We start from the raw sequence: 24,043 nt of genomic DNA on the forward strand, positions 1-24,043 counted from the left end.
TTTATTTCTGTAAAACGTTTATTCCCACGTAAATCACAGAGCACAGCCTCCCTGGGGTTTTATTTCCTAGAGGGACTTAAATACTCTCACTTCTCCAAGTAGGTGGAGACGTCATCCAGGCATGGGAATGACTCCGTCAGGATCTAATACGACTAGGTCTATAAGTATTAAAGACACGCCCACTAGGCTCCTCCCCAGAAATAGACTCAGTCGATCTGAGGATCTCTTCGTCAAGTTCCAGCCTGGAGCTAAGAGAGGCTCCAAGGCCTCCTCTTTGGACATCGGTCGTCGGGTACAGACAGCTATTTCTAGGGCGTATTCTGCTCTCTCTATGCCTGTTCCACCTCATATCACGGCGCACTCCACACACGGCCACCTCTGCGGCCTGGTCGTCTCAAGCTTCATTGGAGGAGATATGCCAAGCGGCCACATGGACCTCAATTTCTCCGTTCATCCGACACTACAAGCTTGATAGATACGCCTCAGCAGACGCTTCATTTGGACGGGCCGTGTTGCAGCATGTGGTTTCTACTTAAATTTTCTTCTCTTATTCCATTCCCTCCTGATGGGACTATTGGGCTTTGGTATGTCCCATGCCTTGATGATGTCTCCACCTACTTGGAGAATGGGCGTTGATTCCTCCCCGATACGTCCTTTCTCAGGACGGTGGAGACATCATCCAGCCCCACCCTGTTCCTTTGACTTACTTCTGGTTTTTCTTCTCTGCTGTTTTCCTTGGGGAGAGGTAATATCTATCGTTTCAGATCGTTTAAACAGCGGTCTACAAGTCACTCCATCTATTTCTGGGGAGGAGCCTAGTGGGCGTGTCTTTAATACTTGTAGACCAGGTCGTATTAGATCCTGACGGAGTCACACCCATGCCTGGATGTCGTCTCCACCGTCCTGAGAAAGGGCGTATCAGGTGGGAACTAATGCCCATTTTCAAACTTTCACTTGAGGGTTCCATAAATACAAAATAAAAATAAAAATACAGACCAAGGTGCATTTAAAAAAGCTGGCTCAGAAAGAATTAATTTTTACTTCAAAATATATTATTAAAAGATACTCCTATTGCTATCCTAAGAAAATGTTCATCTTTTCAAATAAAAAACACTTTTTAAGAGATTCTCTCAAAAATCTCTGATTAAAAAAGATTAGCAGCCTAGTAAAACCCTTTTCTGTATCTCCTGTTATTCTAGCCTGCAGAATAAAATTAGTGACTCTACTTGCGTAACTTTTCAAACTAGGAATCCTGGCTTTTTAAACTACAGTAGCTACAGTAATCTCACCACTGAAATCTTTTCCACTGGTTATTTTCTTCTGTACATTGAAAAAAAAATACAAAAAGGCAAAAAGTATGTTTCTGAATTACCAAGAGAATAAAACATATAATCAAGTATTTTGACATCAAGTAAGTCATTTTGGAAAAGGGAAAAAAATGCAATTTTTAAAAAGCTTGGCAGATAAATTCCAAAATATTTTCTGCAATTCCCCTGAATAAAAACAGATCTACAAATATCAAACATATACAAGCCCAGATCATTTTGATGCCCCATGTTTGGCTACCTGTTCAGAACTATGCGTTAAAGCAGTGTTTCTCAACTATGGCACGGTTTTTAAGATGTGTGGACTTCAATTCCCAGAATTCTCTAGCCACTATGCCACTGAAGTCATGAACAGTTTAAAGTTGAAGTCCACGACGCTTAAAAGTTGAGAAACACTGGGTTAAAGAAATACGGTTCTTTATTTCAACTGATAAAACCTGGATCGATAGGAGCTTCCATTGAAGGCTATGCTAAATCATCTTGAAAAGCAGTTTTTGGTTTGTTAAATTGTTAAATCCAAGAGAAGAGGAAGAAAAAGGCAACTTATCGTCCTTTAGCAAGCATATAAATTACACAGTCGCGAACCACACCCTATCCTTCAGAAACCCAAAGGGTCCTCTATGTAAGACAAACATAGAACCATGGGTTTGGAAGGGACATCAGAGGTCTTCTAGTCCAAGACAGGAGACCTCGTACCATCCTTGCCAGAACTGGCTGAATACCACCTCCGCTCCTAGGCCATGGTTCCAGTTAAGGCAATAAGGAAAAATGGCAACCGACTCCCAAGCGATGGAGCAAAAATGTCTACATTATCGAAGAACGGTACCAACTTCTGAGGTTTCTGCTCCATGGAAGAGGAACGCTTGATCAAGCAGGTTAACGCTTTCTGTCAGATTTGTGTCCCAGGCGGCCTCGGGATTGTCGGCCTCCCAAGCTGCTAGCAGATCCCTGTCTTTGGTCCCACCCTTGATCTCTTCCAGGGGGACAGAGATGTACTCCCCGTGTTTGTGACGCGTGTTGGCGTTGCGGAGAGCCAGTCTGACGTTCACCAACACGCTGAGCAAAAGCAGGGCAAGCAAACTCAGGCTTATCGCGACCCAGACTTTCCTGCAAGAACAAACCACGATTCGTGAATGAGGGCAGAGAGGGCCACCCACCAAGCTACAGATCGAAAAGGATCTTCTTTGAGTTTTTATTTCCCCCCTCCACCGGTTCTTCCGTGGGAGGCAGGAAAACCACCCAAGAACGTGCGAGGAATTGAAGGGAAAAGGGTGCAACTTACTTGGAGAAAAAGAACTCTTCCTTGGAGGTAGCTTGTAGCAGGCACGGCCCAGCTAAAAAAAAAAAGGGGGGGGGAGAAACAAACCAGATCAAGTGAGAAAAGGGATCCTATTTCCTGGTTCATATCCGAGCCACAAAAAAAATATTGATCCAAACAAGTGAAGCTATCTTTGTGTGAGAATCTAAATCTATCACTTTGTTGTGGCTGCCAGCAGCCTGTGGAGCTGGCAGCAGATTCAGATAGTGAGGAGGTTGGGGAGGAACCTGGGCTAGTCCTGGAGTCCGAGGAAGGCTCTGATGAGGGCTCTGTGTCGGAGGCAGAGAAGGGGCCAGGGCCGTATGCCAGTTATCAGCTGCCTTCAGAGTCAGACATCAGTGAGGCAGACAAACAGCTGGAGCCTGTTCCCAGTGTGCGCATGCGCAGAGTTGCCAGATGAAGGGAAGAGCTAAAGGACAGGGATCGACTTGGGAGTAAGGCCACATGTGGACAGTGAATGGCCCCTCCCATAGGAAATAAAAGAGCGAAAGGGGAGTGGAGTTTGCAGGAGACAACTAGTTCGCTTAATTGGTCCGTGACTCTCCGAGACTCCTTGCCAAGTTCTGCAGATATTGGCCTGGCAGCTCTCCAAGCCAGATAAGGTCTGTGACTGTAAATCCTCCCTTGAAAGACTTTGCTGGATGTGAATGAGCAGAATTCACAGTCAATTAATAAAAGGGTTTTTTGTTGGGACAAGGGGTTTGCTTCATGCTCGCTAAATGGTGACTAAACAAACAATTAGGAGGACTACCTGCTGTTATTTCTAGGACAGTTTCCTTAACATATACAAATGACTTTGCCTTCGCCATCCTAAAGACTGTTGTATTCACTTTGCATCCAAATCTCAAGTTTGCTCATCCTTGATTGGTAAACAGCTATCCAAGAGACCAGAGAAAATTACATTCTGGGTTTTGCAAACCAAGATCTGGATTGGCCAGAAACTTGAGCTACAACCTCCAACAATTCAAAACAGTTTTTCTAAGGATTCTCTCTACAGTCTGGACCCCCAAATCATGTACCTCTAGATAATTTATCCAGGGTGGTTGAATCTAGCGAAATATTGCATCTGCCAGTCCTCCGATCACAGTAACACTGGTTTGGGCACTGGCAGGGATGCTGACAGTTAGGTCCGTACTGTCCGAGAGGACAGGCTGCAAAACAAGGAAGAAATGTTATGTCTTTTAAGACGTGCCCCGTTTCCCCAAAAATAAGACTTTAGGACACTGCAAGTGACCCTAGAGGTGGGCCAGTTACTGAATACAGAAAAGACAATAGGGGGGGATGGACATTGAAGCTTCAAGTAAGTTCCCTGTTTCCCCGAAAATAAGACCTCCCCGGATAATAAGTCTAATCGTGCAATTAAGCGCATGCTCTGGAATAAGCCCTCCCTGAAAATATTGCAACACAGCAGCAGCCATGCGGTGACCACGCTCACCTCCTCCTGCACCTCAAAAACAATAAGAACTCCCCGAAAATAAGGCCAAGCGCTTATTTTTTGGGGGGGGGAGGTCAAAAGTAAATAGGACCCTGTCTTATTTTCTGGAAAACCTGGTAGATGTTGCGTCCCAAGAGTCAGCAAGGAGAAAAGATAAAGGAACTAGAAGACTGTGCCCAGCCTGCCTTAAGGTGCCACCCTCCAGCCTGTGGAGTTGCCGCCCTCCAACAATGGCAGCAGGAAAGGTAGCAAAATGGAGCAAAACACGCTTAACTGTCTCACTTAGCAACAGAAATCTGGGACTTGGTTGTGGTTATAAGTTGAGGGCTACCTGTAACTTCAATCTTCTGCATTTATAGATTAGCCTCAGCCTCATCCGTTGTATGTATTAGTATTAAGCCACTTAATTTTGCCATTTTGATCCTATGCCTGTTTATACAACCAAGGATTGCATTAGCTTTACTTAGCAAACTGATTACTCCAGATACTGATTGGAGATATGGATGGGTGGATGGATGGATGGATGGACAGACAGACACATAGATAGTAGGTAGATAGATAACTATAGAGAGATGATAGATGGATGGATGGATAGTATAGCAGATAGAGCAGATAGAGGGATGGATGGATGGATGGATGGATGAGTGGTTGGATGGATGGGTGGGTGGGTGGATGGACAGACACAGATAGTAGGTAGATAGGTAACTATATAGAGAGAGATGATAGATGGCTGGATGGTTAGTATAGCAGATAGAGCGATAAATGAATGGATGGATGGATGGATGGATAGGTGAGTGGGTGGACCGATACATAGATAGTAGGTAGATAGGTAACTATAGAGATGATAGATGGATGCATGGATGGATAGTATAGCAGATAGAGTGATAAATAGATGGATGGATGGATGGATGGATGGATGGATGGATGGATGGATGGATGGACACATAGATAGTAGGTATATAGGTAACTATAGAGATGATAGATGGATGGCTGGATAGTATAGCAGATAGAGTGATGGATGGATGGATGGATGGATGGATGAGTGGTTGGATGAGTGGTTGGATGGGTGGGTGGGTGGGTGGGTGGGTGGATGGACAGACACAGATAGTAGGTAGATAGGTAACTATATAGAGAGAGATGATAGATGGCTGGATGGTTAGTATAGCAGATAGAGCGATAAATGAATGGATGGATGGATGGATGGATGGATAGGTGAGTGGGTGGACCGATACATAGATAGTAGGTAGATAGGTAACTATAGAGATGATAGATGGATGCATGGATGGATAGTATAGCAGATAGAGTGATAAATAGATGGATGGATTGATGGATGGATGGATGGATGGACACATAGATAGTAGGTATATAGGTAACTATAGAGATGATAGATGGATGGCTGGATAGTATAGCAGAGCGATAAATGGATGGATGGATGGATGGATATAGCAGATAGATAGATGATGGATGGATATAGCAGATAGATAGGTAGACAGACAGATAAAGAAGATAGATGGTGGATGGGTGGGTGGATGGATATGATGGATGGATGGATACAGCAGATAGATGATGGATATAGCAGATATATAGGTAGACAGACAGATAGAGAAGAGATGATGGATGGATATGATAGATAGATAGATAGATAGATAGATAGATAGATAGATAGATAGATAGATAGATAGATAGATAGATAGATAGATAGAATAACTTTATTGTCACTTTGACAGAGATTGTGGGGAGCCACAGAACCGGCTCCAAATCTCTCACCTTCTTCACAGAAGATTCCTTGGAAGCCCACTGGGCAAGTGCAGGATCCATGCACAGGGTCACACTTGCCGTTGTTACGGCAGAGGCATTTCTGAGCACAGCTGTCCCCATAGGTAGCGTTGGTGCAAACTAAAAGAAGGGAAAGCATGATCAGGATTGTGGGAGGAAAACCTGTGCGTGCGTGTGTGTGTGTGTGTGTGTGTGTGTGTTGGGGAGTTTTTGCCCTCCCGAGGCTTTCCTTGAGCCTCTGGGAGGGCAAAACCTGCTTCCCCTGGGCTCCAGAGGCCCTCCAGAGGCTGGAAAGGCCTTCTGGAACTTCTAGGAGGTCAGTTTTCTCCCACTCCCCAGTCCCTGCACTTCCCTTGCATCCAAAACGGGCTGCGTGGAGACTCCTGGGATGGGAGGGCTGGGTGGGTGGGGCCAGCCAGGGGTGGGATTTGGAGGTTCTCCGAATCGGCTATAATGTTAGCTGCGGGTTCTCCCAAACCAGGGCAAAACCGTAGCAGCCCACCCCTGACTTCAACTCCCAGAATTCCTCAGCCTGACATGTTGGCTGAGGAATTCTGGGAGTTGAAATCCACAAATCCAAAGTTCCCAAAGTTGGAGACCCTTGCTGCAGAGTTGTGGAAGGGGACCGCCCTGATGGCCATTTTCTTTTTAATTCACTTCCCTTCTGTATCATGGAAGTCAATTTTTTAAAAAGAAAATCCTGTTGCCCTGAGCCAAGCGGAGACACCGATCCAGCATAACAAACCAACATCAAGAGGGCTAAATGAGAAAGAGGATCACCTTGGGTGCAGTTTTCACCGGTCCAACCGGCATCACAGATACATCCCACTGCAATAAAGGAAGGGACAGAGAATAAGTAAGTAAAATCTTTTATTACAGTCAAAGACCAGCAATACACATTAGTTTTTACACTATATTAAAAAATACTAACATTAAAATATAATTAAAAAGTATTGACATTAAAAGTGGATAATAACATAATGGTCCAAAGATTGTTAAAGATATGTCCAGATAATTGGTACAAGATGGTACTTTACTTCTGTAGCCAGTTTTTTTTCTTATGGACATTGCAGCAGCACAGAGCTTTGCCACTGCATACGTGGTAACCAGGTTAGTGTCCTGGAGGAGGAAGCCTAGATAAAAATGCTCTGCCCTCCCTGGCAATCTCTCTAATAAGGGGAGAATATGTGCAGACCTACAAGCTCTGTATAGCTTGCAGTGTAATAGAACATGTGAATTATCTTCCACGTCTCCTTTACCACATATACAAACCAAGAAGGGACAGAGAAGATATTGTGAAGTTGGGTAGTAAGATCAGAGAATAGGATGGGATTTAGGGGAGTGGTGAAATCTATTTTTTTTGCCACCGGTTCTGTGGGCGTGGCTTGGTGGGAGGGGTCATGTGACTGAGTGGGCATGGCCAAAAAGAGTGGCAACCAGTAGCTTCTGTTCCTCCTACTATTTCTGACTTTTTCCTTGGAAAAAGCTGGGAAGGAGAAGGAAGATCCTACCAGGAAGCACATACCATGGATATTAATGTCTCCTGCTTGAGCAGGGGGTTGGACTAGATGACCCACAAGATCCCTTCCAACTCCGTTATTCTCCTCCATGAAACCCTTCTCAGACAAGAGCTTTAATTTGACCTTGAGGCCAGGTTCCCTGTTATTTACGGCATCCTTTTTCAAATCTCAGAGTTCTGTGCCCAGCCTCAAAATCAAGGGTGCCAATTCGCAATGAGCCCCTTTTGAACAGGGCCCTCCTCCCCCAGCCCCAAAGGGAGACCCATTTGCGCCCGTATCCTTCCCAAAACGGACTCTTACTCTCCGTGCACATTCCGTGAAGAGTGCAGTTGGAAGGCCCACAATCCAGCACATCACAGGCTGGCCCGCTCCAGAAGGCCCCGTGGCAATGGCATTGTCCAAGCACGCAGTGCCCATGCCCGCTGCAGTTTTGAGGTTGGCAGGCAGGCTCATGCACGCACAAGACCGTCGAAATGCTCCGAGGGCAGCGCCAGGTCGAGTCAAACACGCTTGGGAAGAAAGAAAAGGGCAGACAGGATTATCTACAGAGATTCTCTGTCATCTAGTTCATGGTTGTCCCCAAGGTGCTTTTTTTCAAGAGGCAACTGGACTTTCTGGTTCTTTTACTTTCAAGATGTTTTGCTTCTCATCCAAGAAGATTTTTCAGCTCTCATCCTAGAAGAAGGTTCTCAGATGAGAAGGGAAAACATCTTCAAAGAAAAAACAGAAAGCCCAGTTGCCTCTTGAAAAAAAGCACCTTTGGGGCAGATGGAATTAAAAACACAGCCACCTCCCCTTATCTTCAAGCCCAGCCTGTGACAGATGTGTGTTATTTATGTATTTATTTAATTTATACTGCCATCTAACCGTGGTTAGAATGCAGAATTGCAGGCTAATTCTGCCGACTGCCTTCTATCCTTCCGAGGTCGATAACACGAGGACCTGGATTGTTGGAGGCTGACTCTGTAAACCACTTAGCGAGGTGTTCTGACTTAGGCTTCCCGAAAACATGAATCAAACTCCTTGTCCCGACAAAAACTCTTTTTATTAATTTAATTTGAATTCTGCTCATTCACATCCAGCAAAGTTTTTCAAGGGAGGATTTACAGTCACAGGCCTTCTCTGGCTTGGAGAGCCGCCAGGCTGATATCTGCAGAACTTGGCAAGGAGTTTCGGAGAGTCACAAACCAATTAAGAGAACTAATTGCCTCCTGCAAACTCCATTCCCCTTTCGCTCCTCTTATTTCCCCTTGGAGGGGCCATTCATCGTCCACCTGTGGTCTTACTCCCAAGTCGACCCCTGTTGTGTAGCTGATCCCTTTGTCTGGCAACTCTGCGCATGCGCACACTGGGAAAAGGCTCCAGCTGTTCATTTGCCTCATTGATGTCTGACTCCAAAGGCAACTGATAACTGTCAGACGGCCCTGGCCCCCTCTCTGCCTCCAACGCAGAGCCTTCATCAGAGCCTTCCCCAGACTCCAGGACCAGCCCATGTTCCTTCCCAACCTCCTCACTTTCTGAATCTGCAGCCAGCTCTGCTGGCCACTGGTGGGTCACAACAAGAGGGCTGCAAAGTACTTTGAAGCAGTATATAAATCTAAGTGCTATTGCTAACTCACATCCATAACTCTAGGTGGCTAACGAAATCAAAATTAATGAAGCATACACACACACAAAAAACATAAAACCCACAGCCGCTGCAAAAGAAAAGATGACAAAGCCACAATTGAACTTGCAACATATCGATAAACAGAATGCACAATGCAAACTCTGGGCCACTAATAACCACAGAGCATCTTGGGAGGGGAAGGGTTTAAAAAAAATATTAATATTTTTGGAGCCGAATGGACTATTTCTAACCAAATTGTTTCCTTGGGCTGCCCATCATTGTTCTACAACCATTAGCCTGAAGTGCGACGCTTACTGTGGTTGTTGCAACTCAAACCCCAGGCTAGTCCAGGAAAATGACAGCAGAGAGAGCGTACCAGTGATCCGAGGGGTAGTTAGCAAGGGATCCGTTGACAACGAAAGTAGCCGACCCCCCACCGTCCAGGTTGATTGCATTGACAACGCCACGCTCCTTTAGGAAATCCGCCACTTCCCAGAGATTCAGACTACGGTTGCAAGAAACAAGAGACGGTTACAAGAACTTGACCGGAGAAAAAACAGCTGTTGGTTATACTAACTACCCCAATTAAGAAATGATTTTGATCTCTCTGAGGAATACGAGGCCTGGTAGCCAACTCTCAAGAATTCCACTTTCCTAAGCTGGACATGGTCTTGTTCATCGCATTCAAAGTCTATTTTTGTCGGCTTTGAGGATGATGAGACAGAGCAGAAGGAAAAGCCTGAAAGCAAATCTGAAAGAATTATGGAAGAGCTATAAATCTGTTTTCAGTGTCAACTTATGTAAAATGTTTTACAGGTGGCAGATGTCACCGGAAAAATTAGCAAAGATCTTTAAAGACAAGTCCGTGAAATGTTGGAAATGTCAACAAACAACAGGCTCTTATTATCCCATGTGGTGGGCAATGTGCAGAAGCAAGGAAATATTGGACTAAAATAAGAATGCAGCTAGAGAAAATGTTACAACAAGAAATAGGATTTAGACCGGAGACATTTTTACTAGGTATTATCCCAGAGAAATTCAAGAAAGAGGATACTTATTTGATTATACATGTAACTACAGCTGTGAGAATTGTATTTGCCAACATTGGAAATTAAATGAGTCACCAACAGATGAAGAGATAATAAAAAAGATATTAGATTATGCAGAGATGAACAGGTTGACACTGAAAATAAAGGATAAAGAGGAATCAGTGTCCTTCAAGACATGGGGAAGATTTTATGATTGGCTAGAGAAAGGAAGATAAAAAAGAAAGATATAGAACCCAGACTATGCATTATTAAATGGAAAAAAGGGGGGTTTAGAAGGGGAAAACAGAAAAGAAAATATTAAATATACAAGTATATATTCAAGAGCGAGATATAAAGGAAAGAAATATATAAGGATAGACTAGCGAAGATAAGGGAATAAGAAATGATACCAAAATATATTTGGGCTTGCGGAAATACCATCCCAAGAAAACATAAACTGAAATTTGAAAGAGACACCGACAACAATAGAAAAAGAAAGGGACAGAGGAAGAGAGAACGAGAGGAAAGGGGGGAAAGAAGAAAGAAATAAGGATGGAAGGGAGAGAAAGAGAAGGAGAGAAGATGGGAAGAGGAAGAATAGGAGTAGGAGAGAGGTAAGGGAAGAAGAAGGGGAAGGAGAGAAAGAAGGAAGAAAATAGAGAAGACAGGGAGAGAGAAGAGAAAGGGAAAACAAAGTGGTGTTTAAAAAGGAGGAAGGGATAGTAAACAAAGCAACCCAAACTGTATATTACAACCTATTAAATGAAATAACAAATGTATAAGGATGACAAATGTAAAGATGCATAACAATTTTTTTAAAATTTCTGTTTTCAGTGTCAAGAATGACTGTGTGGGATTTTATTAGAGAATCTCCACCCACAGCCAAAACATACATTTTTATTTTATCTTCTGCTATATATCTATATCTATCTATCTCTCTCTATCATCTATATCTATCTATCTATCTATCTATCTATCTATCTATCTATCTATCTATCTATCTATCTATCTATCTATCTAAAAACAGGTGTGTGTGTGTGGTGTGTGTGTGTGTGTGTGTGTGTGTGTGTGTGTGTGTGTGTGTGTATTCCAGCATAACTCTGGAACGACTTGAGCAATTTCAACCAAACCTGGTACACAGATGACTTACTCTCTGGAAAAAAAAGTATTGACTTACTCTCTGGAAATATATATATATATATTGTGGGGTAAGACACCCCTGACACCGCTCTGCAACTTAAGCCAACAAGCCATGACTTGGCCGAGTGTGACGGTACAACTCAGGACACAGCGCCAATGTTTCTTTCTTTGGCTCGACATTTGGAATGCAGGAGACGCCTCCCCTCCAGGAAGATCGCCAACCTCCCTTGCAAAGCAAAGAAAGCTTCCCCAAGCCACGGGACATACCCTCTGACGCTCGACTGCCCATCAGCGTGAAACAACACGAGCTGTCCTTGTCGGTCATGCCCCACAGCCGTCCTGGCAGACACCATATTGACAAAAGTGTCAAAAGTCCCTGCCAGGGGGGGAAAAGAGAGATGTTTCAAGCAGCCAAGAGAAGAGGGGTTGTTTGGCTTGAGCACAAAGGCCTCCCCCTACAGTGGGATGACTTTACGGGACGACAATTTTGGCAGGTAAGTAAGTAAGTAAGTAAGTAAGTAAGTAAGTAAGTAAGTAAGTAAGTAAGTAAGTAAGTACTACCATCTTGCAACTTCCTGAAAGATCTGGGGGATGTCAGGTCCAAAACTGTATGGTTGGGTGCAGAAGGGAAGAAAAACTAAGCTAAGCCAACCTCTAATACAGGGGTGGCAAATCTTTTAGATGCCATGGGCCTAAACTGCGCCCGCGCGCATGCCCCAACTGAAACGTTGAATTTGAGCGAAACCAGCTTCTCCCGTTGACTTTGCGTGTTGGACACAGAAACCATCATAATTACATGCTGGTAAATGCAGCACTGCAGGCTACTTCAGCTGACTACAGTTCTGCAGTTCGGCTGTTCAAGTCTCACCGGCTCAAGGTTGACTCAGCCTTCCATCCTTCCGAGGTGGGTGAAATGAGGACCCGGATTGTTGGGGGCAATATGCTGACTCTGTAAACCGCTTAGAGAGGGCTGAAAGCCCTATGAAGCGGTATATAAGTCTAACTGCTATTGCTATTGCTAATTGCCTAAATTTTGATCACATGATTATGGAGATGTTGCAACGGCCATGATTGCAAGTTTGGGTTGCAATTAATGTTTGTCTGATGTAATTCAAGCAGTCACTAAACGAAATGGTCCTACATCAAGGAATCGCTGCATTCCTTCCTTCCAGTCCTCATATGTTGATAGGTGGAAAAATGTGGGGGATGGGGATCATCCTGGGGACCAATGGCGAAGGCTGGGCTTGATTTTATTGGAGCGGGGGGGGGGGGGGGGCTCCCACCACCATCTTCCTTGCCACACAACAGGTCTCTAACCATCTATTTTTTCCCCCCAATGGAAAACTTATGCTCAAGACCTACAATCTTTACCACGCTCCGAGGAGCTATAATTATTCTTGGGAAATAAAATTAGCAGCCAGTTGTTATTGTATCCTAATATATTGAAACAGGCCACCTTCTCAAATTAATGAACAAGATTACACTAAGGCAGTGGGTCTCCACCTTTCTAATGTTGTGACCCTTTAATACAGTTCCTCATGTTGTGGTGACCCCCAACCATAAAAAATCAAAAATATGTGTTTTCCGATGGTCTTAGGCGACCCCTGTGAAAGGGTCGTTCGACCCCCAAAGGGGTCCCGACCCACAGGTAAGGTAAAGGTTTACCTCGTACATATGAGTGCTAGTCGTTCCTGACTCTAGGGGGTGGTGCTCATTTCCATTTCAAAGCCAAAGAGCCAGCGCTGTCCGAAGACGTCTCCATGGTCATGTGGCCAGCATGACTAAACGCCGAGGGTGCAGAGAATGCTGTTCCCTTCCCACCAAAGGTGGTTCCTATTTTTCTACTTGCATTTTTACATGCTTTTGAACTGCTAGGTTGGCAGAAGCTGGGACAAGTAACGGGAGCCCGCTCCATTGTGCGGCGTTTGGGATTCGATCCGCCGACCTTTCTGATCAACAAGCTCAGCATCTTAGACAATGACCCACCGCTCAGTTTTGCACACTAAAGCAGGTGGCAAAAAAAAGGACATCTTGTAGGGAATTGGGTAGGAAAAGCAACATCATGAATTGTCTTTGGGCAAAGGATGGTTCCAAGACTGGCCAGGTCCATCCCACTGGCCACTTTGTGAATCTACCAATAAGACCCGGGGTCTCCAAATTTAGCAACTTTTAAGATTTGCAGATTTCAACTCCAAGAATTCCTCAGTCAGCAAGAATTCTGGGAGCTGTGTGTCCACAAGTCTTCTAAAGCTGTCAAGTTGGGGGTTCCCTGGACAAAGACCACCTCACTATCCTTCCAAAGTTGCCAGTCTCACTGGGGGGTCTGAAATCTGGTTCCCCAGCCTGAGCGTAGAACAGCTCAAAGTAATAGTGCAAGACTGGAAGACATTGGAAACATCTGGGCCATAGAATTGCCAAAAGTTGGACGCGACTAAAGGGTTATCATCATCAACATTATGTGATTTTTAAAGTATATTTTATATGCAACCCTTCCATGGGCGGCCCGCGTGGTTTTGTGCAGACCCAGGTGTGCACATGTATAACCTCTCTTGCGGGAGCTGCATTGGCTGCCGATTTGCTTCTGGGTGCAATTCAAGGTGCTGGTTGTCACCTTTAAAGCCCTTCATGGCTGGGATCCGAGGTCACATCTACCCAACTCATCAGAGCAGGGAATGTTGTGGGTCCCATCCCCAAGGGAGATATACCATATTTTTCAGAGTATAAGATGCACAGTTTTCCTTCAAAAAAAGAGGGTGAAAATCTGGGTGCATCTTATACACTGAATGCAGCATTTTTGGCCTCCTGAAACCCTGCCCCTTTGCAAAAATGGCCGTGCAGAGCCTTTAGGAGGTTTCCAGAGTGCTCCTGGGGGCTGGGGAGGGCAGAAATGAGTGAAAATGGACCAATTTTTGCTCATTTTGCCCCCTGCCCCCCGCAGCACTCTACAAGCCTCCTAAAGGCTATGCTTTTTTTGACAAAAAATGGGCCCGTTTTCATGAAAAACAGGTCATTTTTGGGAGGTCTGCAGAGTGTAAAACCTTTTTTTTAATTTGCTTCTTCCAAATTTTGGTGCATCTTATATTCCAAAAAATATGGTATCTGGTGAGACCTATAAGAAGGGCTGTCTGGAACATTATTCCCCAGAACATTAGAAGGGCCCCACTCTAATACTCTTCCGGAAGGTGCTGAAGACCTGGTTCTGCCAGCGGGCCTGGGGAACGCAGAGTGGGATGGAGCCCATGAAAAGACTCGCGTGAGCTGCTATTGCTGGGGCGGGAGGTGATTTTATTATATTAATTTATTGGAGTCTTTTTTAGGTTCAAGGTTCAAGGTTTATTACACTTGTATGCCGCCCTATTCCCGGAGGGACTCAGGGTGGCTAACAAACCAAAAGGGAAGGGAATAATACAGAAAAAAAAAAGCAAATGGCAAGCAAACAAAATACGGAAACAATTTAAAAACAGTTAACAGCCACACAGTTCGAGTGGGGATGGGAACTCATCAGCCCCAGGCCTGTCGGAACAGCCAGGTCTTGACGGCTTTGCGGAAAGCCTGAAGGGTGGTGAGAGTCCGGATCTCCACGGGGAGATCGTTCCAGAGAAGGCCCTCCTCCGGGTGGTCGACAATCGGCATTGGCCGGCGGATGGAATTCAGAGGAGGCCTAATCTGTGGGATCTAATAGGTCTTTGGGAGGGAATTGGCAGCAGGAAGTCTCTCAAGTACCCAGGTCCAATACCATGTAGGGCTTTATAAGTGACGACTAGCACCTTGAAGGGTATCCGGAGACCGATAGGCAGCCAGTGCAGCTCGCGGAGGATAGGTGTAATGTGGGTGTACCGAGGTGCACCCACAATTGCTCGCGCGGCTGCATTCTGGACAAGCTGAAGTCTCCAAATGCTCTTCAAGGGCTGCCCCACGTACAGCACATTGCAGTAGTCCAGTCTTGAGGTCACAAGGGCGTGAGTGACTGTTGCGAGAGCCTCCCAGTTCAGGTAGGGACGCAATTGGTGCACCAGGCGAACCTGGGCAAATGCCCCCCTGGTCACAGCCGACAAATGATGTTCTAAAGTCAGCTGTGGATCCAGGAGGACTCCCAAATTGCGAACCCTGTCTGAGGGGCATATAATTTCATCCCCCAGCCTGAGAGATGGAATACATGGCCAATTATTGGGAGGGAAAAACACAAGCCACTCGGTCTTGTCAGGATTGAGTACAAGCCTGTTTACCCCCATCCAGACCCTAACAGCCTCCAGGCACTGACACATCACGTCAACTGCTTCACTGGACAGATACAGCTGTGTATCGTCCGTGTACTGGTGATATTTTATCCCGTGCTGCCGAATGATCTCACCCAGCGGCTTCATGTAGATGTTAAACAGGAGGGGGGACAGGACCGAACCCTGCGGCACCCCATAATTAAGGAGCCTAGGGGTCGACCTCTGCCCTCTGACCAACACTGACTGCGACCTGTCCAAGAGGTAGGAGGAGAACCACCGAAGAACGGTGCCTCCCACCTCCACCTCTCGCAACCGTCGCAGAAGGATACCATGGTCGATGGTATCGAAGGCCGCTGAGAGGTCAAGGAGCACTAGGACGGAGGCATGAACCCTGTCCCTGGTTCTCCAGAGATCATCGGTCAGTGCGACCAAAGCAGTTTCCATGCTGTAGCCAGGCCTGAATCCAGACTGAAAGGAGTCTAGATAATCGGTTTCATCCAAGGACCGCCGGAGCTGAGAGGCCACCACTTTCTCAACAACCTTCCCGACAAAGGGGAGGTTGGAGACTGGACGATAGTTATTTAGAATGGCTGGATCCAAAGACGGCTTCTTCAGGAGGGGTCTCACCACCGCCGCCTTTAGGTGGGGGGGAAAGAACCCCTCCTGAAGGGAGGTGGTAACTATCGCCTGGATCCAGCCCCATGTCACCTCCCTGCTGTTCGCGACCAGCCAGGAGGGACACGGGTCCAGTACACAAGTGGAGGCACTCACTGCTCCCATGGCCTTGTCCACTTCCTCAGGAGTAACAAGTTGAAAATCAATCCATAGATGCCGCTCAAGACCCTCCCCCGGTACCTCGGTTGGCTCTGCGCAATTGGAGTCCAGGTCTGCCCGAAGCCAAGCAACTTTATCCACGAGAAATTGGACAAATTCCTCAGCTCTACCTCGTAAAGGGTTGCCCGTATCCCTCCCTTTCAGGAGGGAGCGGGTTATCCTGAACAAGGCGGCTGGGCGCGACTCAGCGGACGCAATCAGAGCGGCAATATATGTGTTTTTAGAAGTCCGAATTGCCAGAAGGTAAGCTCTGATGCAGGTCTTTAACAGTGCTCGGTCTGACTCGGACTTACTGGACCTCCAGCGGCGCTCTAGGCGTCTCTTTTGGCGTTTCATCTCCCGGAGATCCTCAGTAAACCAAGGAGCCCTCCTGGATCCACTGCCTCAGATAGGCCGTAAAGGCACAATCTGGTTGAGAGCCTCCGATGCTGTTGAGTTCCAAGCAGCGACCAAGGCCTCAACCGGACTGTGGACGAGAGCATCAGGTACAATGCCAAGTGCCGTCTGAAAGCCCTTTTATTAGTTTTACTGTTTTAAATGGGGTTTTATACTTTGGAAGCCGCCTTCAATTGCCACAGGAGAACAGGCAGCAATATAAATTCAATTGTGAATAAATAAATGAAACCCAAGGCAATTCCTCTTCACTCAATCCTAACTCTGGAAAGTCCAAAGGACACCCGTGGTTTAGAGCAATGGCCCCCAACCAGGAACTGGTTCCGCGGAGAGAAGTTTTCCCACGGACCGGAAGGGGTGTGGTTTTGTGCGCTGCCTGAATCCTGTGGATGGGGCTTTGTTTGTTTGCGCGGACTGGTTTCTGGCATGTAGCAGTGCCGATCCATGGCCCCTGTTGGGGACCCCTGGTTTAGACCCATTCTCCTGAAACTTCAAGGGGTGGAGTGGGGGGTGAGGGTTGTGCCTTCAGCCTGGTACCTGATTCCTGAGTCTTGTCGCATTCTGCCACCTGGCTCTGATTCAGGTAGACTTCTCCGTCTCGCAGAATCCAGCCCACTCCGCTGACTAGCTGCACAAATGGGTTCTCCGTAGCCAAGACCTCCTCCTCAGACAGGTAGCTGGAAGAGACAAGCAAAAAAACAGACTAAAAAATTCCAGGGAAGCCAAAACGGTGGTTGTGGCCTGCCAGCGGAGCTGGCAGCAGATTCAGACAGTGAGGAGGTTGGGGAGGAAGATGGGCCAGTCCTGGAGTCCGAGGAAGGCTCTGATGAGGGTTCTGAGTCGCAGGCAGAGAGGGGGCCAGAGCCGTATGCCAGTTATCAGCTGCCTTCGGAGTCAGACATCAGTGAGGCAGAAGAACAGCTGGAGCCTGTTGCCAGTGTGCGCATGTGCAGTGTTGCCAGATGAAGGGAACAGCTAAAGAACAGAGATCGACTTGGGAGGAAGGCCACAGGTAGATGATGAATGGCCCCTCCCAGAGGAAATAAAAGAGGAGCAAAAGGGGAGTGGAGTTTGCAGGAGACAATTAGTTCGCTTAATTGGTCCGTGACTCTCCAAGACTCCTTGCCAAATACAGTGTTGCATTTTGAAGCTATCAACCTGGCAACTCTCCAAGCCAGATAAAGTCTGTGACTGTAAATTTTCCCTTGAAAGACTTTGCTGGACGTGAGTGAGCAGAATTCAGAGTCAATTAATAAAAGGGTTTTTTTTGGTCAGGACAAGGAGTCTGCTCATGCTCTCAGGAAGCCTAGGTCAGAACAACGGTTACTGGCAATCCTTGTTTAGTGACGGCTTCATTAGTGACTGTTACCAATTACAGATTTACTGTTTATGACCACAATTGGAAGTAGAAATCCAGCTGTAAGTTGAGACACTGCGATGACGAGACCATTTTCGACAGTGGACATCACTATGGCTATTAAGTAAATCACATACAGTAAGCGAACCCATTCTTCCAGACACCAGCCACAAACAAAAAAAGGGCAGAAACTGGCAAAAAACCATCGCATATTATGGCTATGTGATTGCAGGGATGCTGTGAGTAGCAACTCACTTGCCAAGTGTCTGAAATGTGGTCAAGTGATTTGGGGGGGCATGGGGGGAATGACAATATTTTATGAAGGCCAAAAGCCATCATCAAAGATGGACCAGAACACACCCATCCCAATGCCACTGAAATGCCAAACAGTCATGAAAAGACAAGTTGTAAGTCATGAATGAAAAAGTAACAAATCCATAAGCACAGTCACAATTTCACTTAACAATTGCTTCACTTAAGAATCCAGATGCTGGTCTCAATTCTGGTCACTAAACAAGGAGTTGCAGTACTAGACAACATACTAAAAAGCAAAGACATCACCCAGCCAACAAAAGTGCGTATATTCAAGGCTATGGTTTCCCCAGTTGCAATGGATGGCTGTGAAGGTTGGACCATAAGGAAGGCTGAGCGCCAAAGAATGGAGGCCTTTGAACTCTGGTGCTGGAGAAGACTCCTGCAAGTCCCTTGGACTGCAAGGCCATCCAACCGGTCAGTCCTAGAGGAGATCAACCCTGACTGCTCTTTAGAAGGCCAGATCCTGAAGAGGAAACTCAAAGACTTTGGCCACCTAATGAGAAGGAAGAAGGACTCCCTGGAGAAGAGCCTCATGTTGGGAAAGATTGAGGGCAAGAGAGGAAGGGGACGACAGAGAATGAGGTGGCTGGATGGAGTCACCGAAGCAGTCAGTGTGAGCTTAAATGGACTCCAGAGGAATGTTGTCCATGGAGTCGCGATGGGTTGAACACGACTCCGCAACTAGCAACAACAACAAAAATAAAAAAAGAGCATGCCAACACTTACCCAAAGACTAAAGTGCCATCTTTCCGGATACCAAACTGAGCATTCTGCACTCCACCAGATTGTACCAGCTGCCCATCGCTGACAATGTTCCCTAAACATGCTCCAGTCTTTGTATTGAAAAAGCCCCCATTCTGGGCCACAAGGCACTGACTTCGGCTCACCGTCTCTTCCACAGTAGCTCTGCGGTGGAGGTGGCACCCCCCCGGTCCTCCGGGCTCTAGGACAGAAAAAGTCCTCAGGGGGTCTCGCACAATCGTCAAGTGTCCATACACCAGGCGGCCATTTGGATGGTGCAGGGGGAAGTCCGAAACAAATGTATGTGTAAGAGCCAGAGGGGAGGCACTGCTGTTGTCGCTGGGCCAGGTTTCATGCGTCGCATTGCCCCGCAGGAGAGCCTGGCAGTCTCGGATGTAGCGGTGAGGATGCTGTGGGCCATGCTGGGGAGGGAGATAGGGCAGCAAGAGGTCATCGTTCAAAGAATTCCTGAAAGTTGAAGAGCAACAAGGACGGATTCAGACAGAGGAAAATGAGCGACAACCTTTATCTGATCTTGTCTGTTGAGATTCTCAGCCATCCAGGTCACAGTTGTCCCAAAGGTGCTTTTTTCAAGAGGCAACTGGACTTTCTGGTTTTTCTTTGAAGACTTTTCGCTTCTCATCCAAGAAGCTTCTTCAGCTTCTTGGAGAAGGTGGTTCTTCAGAACTGAAGAAGCTTCTTGGATGAGAAGCAAAACGTCTTCAAAGAAAAACCAGATAGTCCAGTTGCCTCTTGAAAAAAGCACCTTTGGGTTATCAGAGTACAGGTAGTCCTCAACCTACAACCATAGTTGAGCCCAAAGGTTTTGTTGATTATGCGAGGCAGTTGTTAAGTGGCTCTTGCCCCATTTTACACATTTTCTTGCCACGGCTGTTAAGTGAATCACTGCAGTTGCTAAGTTAGTAATAGTTAAGTTACTAACCTGATTGTTAAGTGAATCTGGCTTCCCCATTGACTTTGCTTGTTGCAAAAGGTAATCACACATGACTGTGGGACCCAGCAATCATCATAAATACATGCCAGTTGTCACGTGTCCTAATTTTGATCACTTGACCATCGGGATGCTGTGATGGTTGTAAGTATGAGGACTAGTCATAAATCACTTTTTTCAGTGACATTGTAATTTCAAATTGTCAGTAAACAAAGGTCCAGGACTACCTATAGCAAGTAAAGCAGAATAAACAGGTTTTTTTTATTTATCTTCCTTTTCACCCTCTGAACTAAAAACCCATCTTTTTAACTGTTCTATTCCCCCCTGTTACAGAAAACCAGTTTAACCAAAACTAATAATAAATAGATTATATAAACAGTATAAGAGAACAGAACAGAACATCCGAATGGAATAGGCATAAATAGAATAGAATAACAGAATACAATGGAATGGAATAGGACTTTGGAGGTCTTCTAGTCCAGCCCCCTGCTTAAGCAGGAGAACCTATACCATTTCAGACAAGTGACTGTCCAATCTCTTCTTAAAAACCTCCAATGGCAAAGCACCCACAACCTCTGGTGGCAAGCTGTTCCACTGGTTAATTGTTCTCACTGTTAGGAAGTTTCTTCTTAATTCCAGGTTACTTCTCTCTTTGATTAGTTTCCAACCATTATCCTGCCCCCTGGTGCTTTGGAGAATAATTTGACCTTCTCTTCTTTGTGGCAGTCCTTCAAATACTGGAACACTGTTATCATGTCGCTCCTAATCTTCTTTTCTTTAGGATTGTCAAACTTTACAATCACGAAGCCACATCTTATACCATATACCTAGTGTATACAAACACACACACTCACACACCTATCTATCTATCTATCTATCTATCTATCTATCTATCTATCTATCTATCTATCTATCTATCTATCTATCTATCTATCTATCTATCTATCTACCTACCTACCTACCTACCTACCTACCTACCTACCTACCTATCATTTCTCTATCATCCATCCATCCATCTACCCTATCCATTGATTGATCGATCCATCCACCCACCCTATCCATCCATCCATCTACCCATCCATCCATCCATCCATCTCCCCTATCCATCGACCATCCATCCATCCATCCAGAAACCAGTTTTAAAATAACTACCCTCAAGCATTTTTCTGCGGGTCAAAAGATTGCCTCCCTGCAAAGATTTGTTTTTTTTAAAAAAAGTATACCTTTTAGAAACGCAGAAAAGGGCTCAGATCTCCTTATGTTTCAGCGCGAAAAGCGACATTCAAATGCTAACTGCATAAGGCGGAAGAGGAGCAACCTCCGCCAGCCCTGCTAGGTAGGTCCCCCTTCCCCTCCCCGGGGTCTCCCTCCTTACCAGGCTCCTGCGCTGCCGTGAACGCCCCCAAAGTAGTGAAGCAGCCCCCCAAAAAACGCGGCCAGGGCAAGACCTCCGAGCCCCCCCGCCTGAGACATGCGACAGGCATTCAAGGGAGCCGCCATATTAAACCGGAAGACAGGTCACATGATCGCAGGTCACGTGAAGCTCAGGGAACCTCAGCGTCCTTCCCAGGCGAAGAAAGCAATTGTTTGCCCTCTTGTGGCCACTGGGGAGAACTACAAGTCTTTTTTTTAAAAAAAAACCTTTTGATTTTAATGGTCTCAATATATGACAGATTTTGGTCAAGTTGTTTCCATTAAAAAAAAATAATGAAAAACTAATAACTTAGAAACTGCCAGGAAACAAATGGTCCACAAACATTCCTTTCCTTCTGAAGCTTTTACAATGCATTGTAGTTATTAACCAGTCTTTTACTATTAAACGTAAATGGCTAATTGAGACAAAAAGTTCAGAGACCATGCTTCGTACAGAATTTTCATTTAGCCTTCTGAGTCTTTCCACCCATTGCTTCCTGTCCTGCCTTGGAGAATAGCTTGACTCCCTCTTCTTTGTGGCAGCCCCTGAGATATCGGAACACTGGTATCATGTCTCCCCTGGTCCTTCTTTTCATTAAACTAGACCAGAGGTGGTATTCAGCTAATTCTGACAGGTTGTGGAGAACCAGTAGCGCAGTGGTTCCCAAACCTGGCAACTTTAAGACTTGTGGACTTAAAATGGATTGACTATATACAAAACAAATATGGGACTAAGAAATTCCAGATAGCCTATGCTTAAGATCAGGAATGATTTAAATTGTTCAAAGTTAGTGTAACAGGAAGAAGCTGATCAATGTAGAGATGTTATTAACCCTTTTTCTTATTTCTTTTGTCTCAAGATATTTTAGACTGTGTTTGTTAAAAATCTATACCGTGTACGGGCTCTGGGAAGTTGGGGGGGGGAGGTGGGGTGTTTGGGGGGAGGGGAGGGGAGAGGGGGACATATACTAGATGTTAGATTTCAACGTAATGCTATTTCACATATATACCGTTTCTCTTTAATTTCTCCGTAAAAATAGGACAAGCTGAATACATTGACATATAGTAGAAATACACCAAGGGGAGGAGGAGTGGGATAGAAGGAAGAGGGGTAGAGAGGGCGGGAGAGAGGGTGAGAAGGAAGGGAGGGAGTGGACTGGGAGAGAGGAGTGGTAGAGGGGAATGATGGAGGGAAGATAGTAAGTTGGAGTGGGTGGAAGAAAGGGGTGTATGGAGAGCGGAAGAGGTATATTGGGTTTATATTTGAGTTTGAGTTTTATTTTATTTATATTTCTGGAGGTATTGTTGACAAGAGGAACTGCTGTGATTATTGTTTAATGTTGTATGGCCCCAGTTATGCACAGTATATATGTGACTGTATGAAAATGAAAAATGGAAAATAAAAACATTAATTTTCTTAGAAAACAAAAACAAAACCAAGACTTGTGGACTTCAACTCCCAGAATTCTCCAGCCAGCTCTGGAGAATTCTGGGAGTTGAAGTCCACAAGTCTTAAAGTTGCCAAGTTTGGGAACCACTGCAGTAGCAGAAAATTTGAGAGTGGGGAGGGAATGGGGATTTTGCAGTATCCTTCCCCTGCCATGCGTACAAAGCCACGCCTACAGAACTGGTAGTAAAAAAAAAAATTGAATTCCACCACTGAGCTAGCCATGCTCCGTTCCTGCAACCGGTCTTCATACGTTTTAGCCTTAAGTCCCCTTGTCGTCTTTGTTGCTTTTCTCTGAACTCTAAAATACATATTTGCATTTTTTGATTATGATTTATCGCTTTGATGCTTGTAATGTACACAGAGAGCTTCTGCGCCAGAGCCTAATTTCTTGTGTGTCCAGTCACACTTGGCCAATAAAGAATTCTATTCTATTCTAACAAAGCTGTGCCTTAAAGACCAGGCTTTCTCTAAGTCCTCTCAGAGTTGCAAGAAACCGTTTTGCAATATTGATTTTCTGGTTCAATTCCCAATGCAAACAGATCTGAAGGGCAAGAAAAGGCTGAAACAATGGACTTGCCCGAGGTGATGTAACATCTCTTAAATGTGCCAAATCCTTGATAGAAACTGGCAGGATATAAATCAGGTTTCCAGGTGGAAGAGTATCTACGCTTTACAACCGCTTTACAGTAGAGTAGAGTAAGAATAGAAGGGAAGGGAAGAGAAGAGAAAGGAACAGAATGGAACGGAAGAATGGAATGGAACAGAATGGAACAGAACAAAACAGAAGAATGGAATGGAGTAAGAATAGAATAGAATAGAATAGAATAGAATAGAACAGAACAGAAAATGGAATGGAATGGAACAACAGAACAGAAAAGAACAGAACAGAAGAATGGAATGGAATAAGAATAGAATAGAATAGAACAGAACAGAACAGAACAGAAAATGGAATGGAATGGAATGGAACAACAGAACAGAAAAGAACAGAACAGAAGAATGGAATGGAATGGAACTGAACCAAACAGAAGAATGGAATGGAATAAGAATAGAATAGAACAGAACAGAACAGAACAGAAAAGAACAGAAGAATGGAATGGAATAAGAATAGAATAGAATAGAACACAACAGAAAATGGAATGGAATGGAACAACAACAGAAAAGAACAGAACAGAAAAATGGAATGGAATGGAACCGAACCAAACAGAAGAATGGAATGGAAT

At 45.3% G+C, this 24,043-nt stretch overlaps 1 protein-coding gene across 1 annotated transcript; it reads right to left on the bottom strand.

Moving 5' to 3' along the window:
• On the bottom strand, positions 1–21,457 carry NAGPA (N-acetylglucosamine-1-phosphodiester alpha-N-acetylglucosaminidase). The gene is made up of 11 exons (XM_087728691.1): positions 21,336–21,457; positions 18,994–19,476; positions 17,133–17,272; positions 11,419–11,527; positions 9,360–9,488; positions 7,675–7,883; positions 6,635–6,682; positions 5,846–5,974; positions 3,663–3,794; positions 2,608–2,659; positions 1–2,432 (listed from the first exon to the last, which is right to left on the bottom strand). Exons 1-11 carry the CDS (start codon positions 21,431–21,433, stop codon positions 2,135–2,137), a joined length of 1,827 nt encoding a protein of 608 aa, XP_087584817.1. The 5' UTR covers positions 21,434–21,457; the 3' UTR covers positions 1–2,134.
• Between the last annotated feature and the right edge of the window lie 2,586 nt (positions 21,458–24,043).

This window comes from Thamnophis sirtalis, unplaced genomic scaffold (genome assembly GCF_051295495.1).
Source record: "Thamnophis sirtalis isolate CommonGarterSnake01/CBP01778 unplaced genomic scaffold, rThaSir2_p1.2 scaffold_14, whole genome shotgun sequence".
NCBI classification, from domain to species: domain Eukaryota; kingdom Metazoa; phylum Chordata; class Lepidosauria; order Squamata; family Natricidae; genus Thamnophis; species Thamnophis sirtalis.

Coding starts and splice junctions, on each gene's coding strand:
- NAGPA (XM_087728691.1), bottom strand. CDS start 21,433: ATGTCTCAGGCGGGGGGGCTCGGAGGTCTTGCCCTGGCCGCGTTTTTT. Junction 17,273..18,993: donor GATGGCACTTTAGTCTTTGG/GTAAGTGTTGGC, acceptor TGTCTCTTCCAG/CTACCTGTCTGAGGAGGAGG. Junction 2,660..3,662: donor CCTGGATAAATTATCTAGAG/GTACATGATTTG, acceptor TTTTTTTTTTAG/CTGGGCCGTGCCTGCTACAA.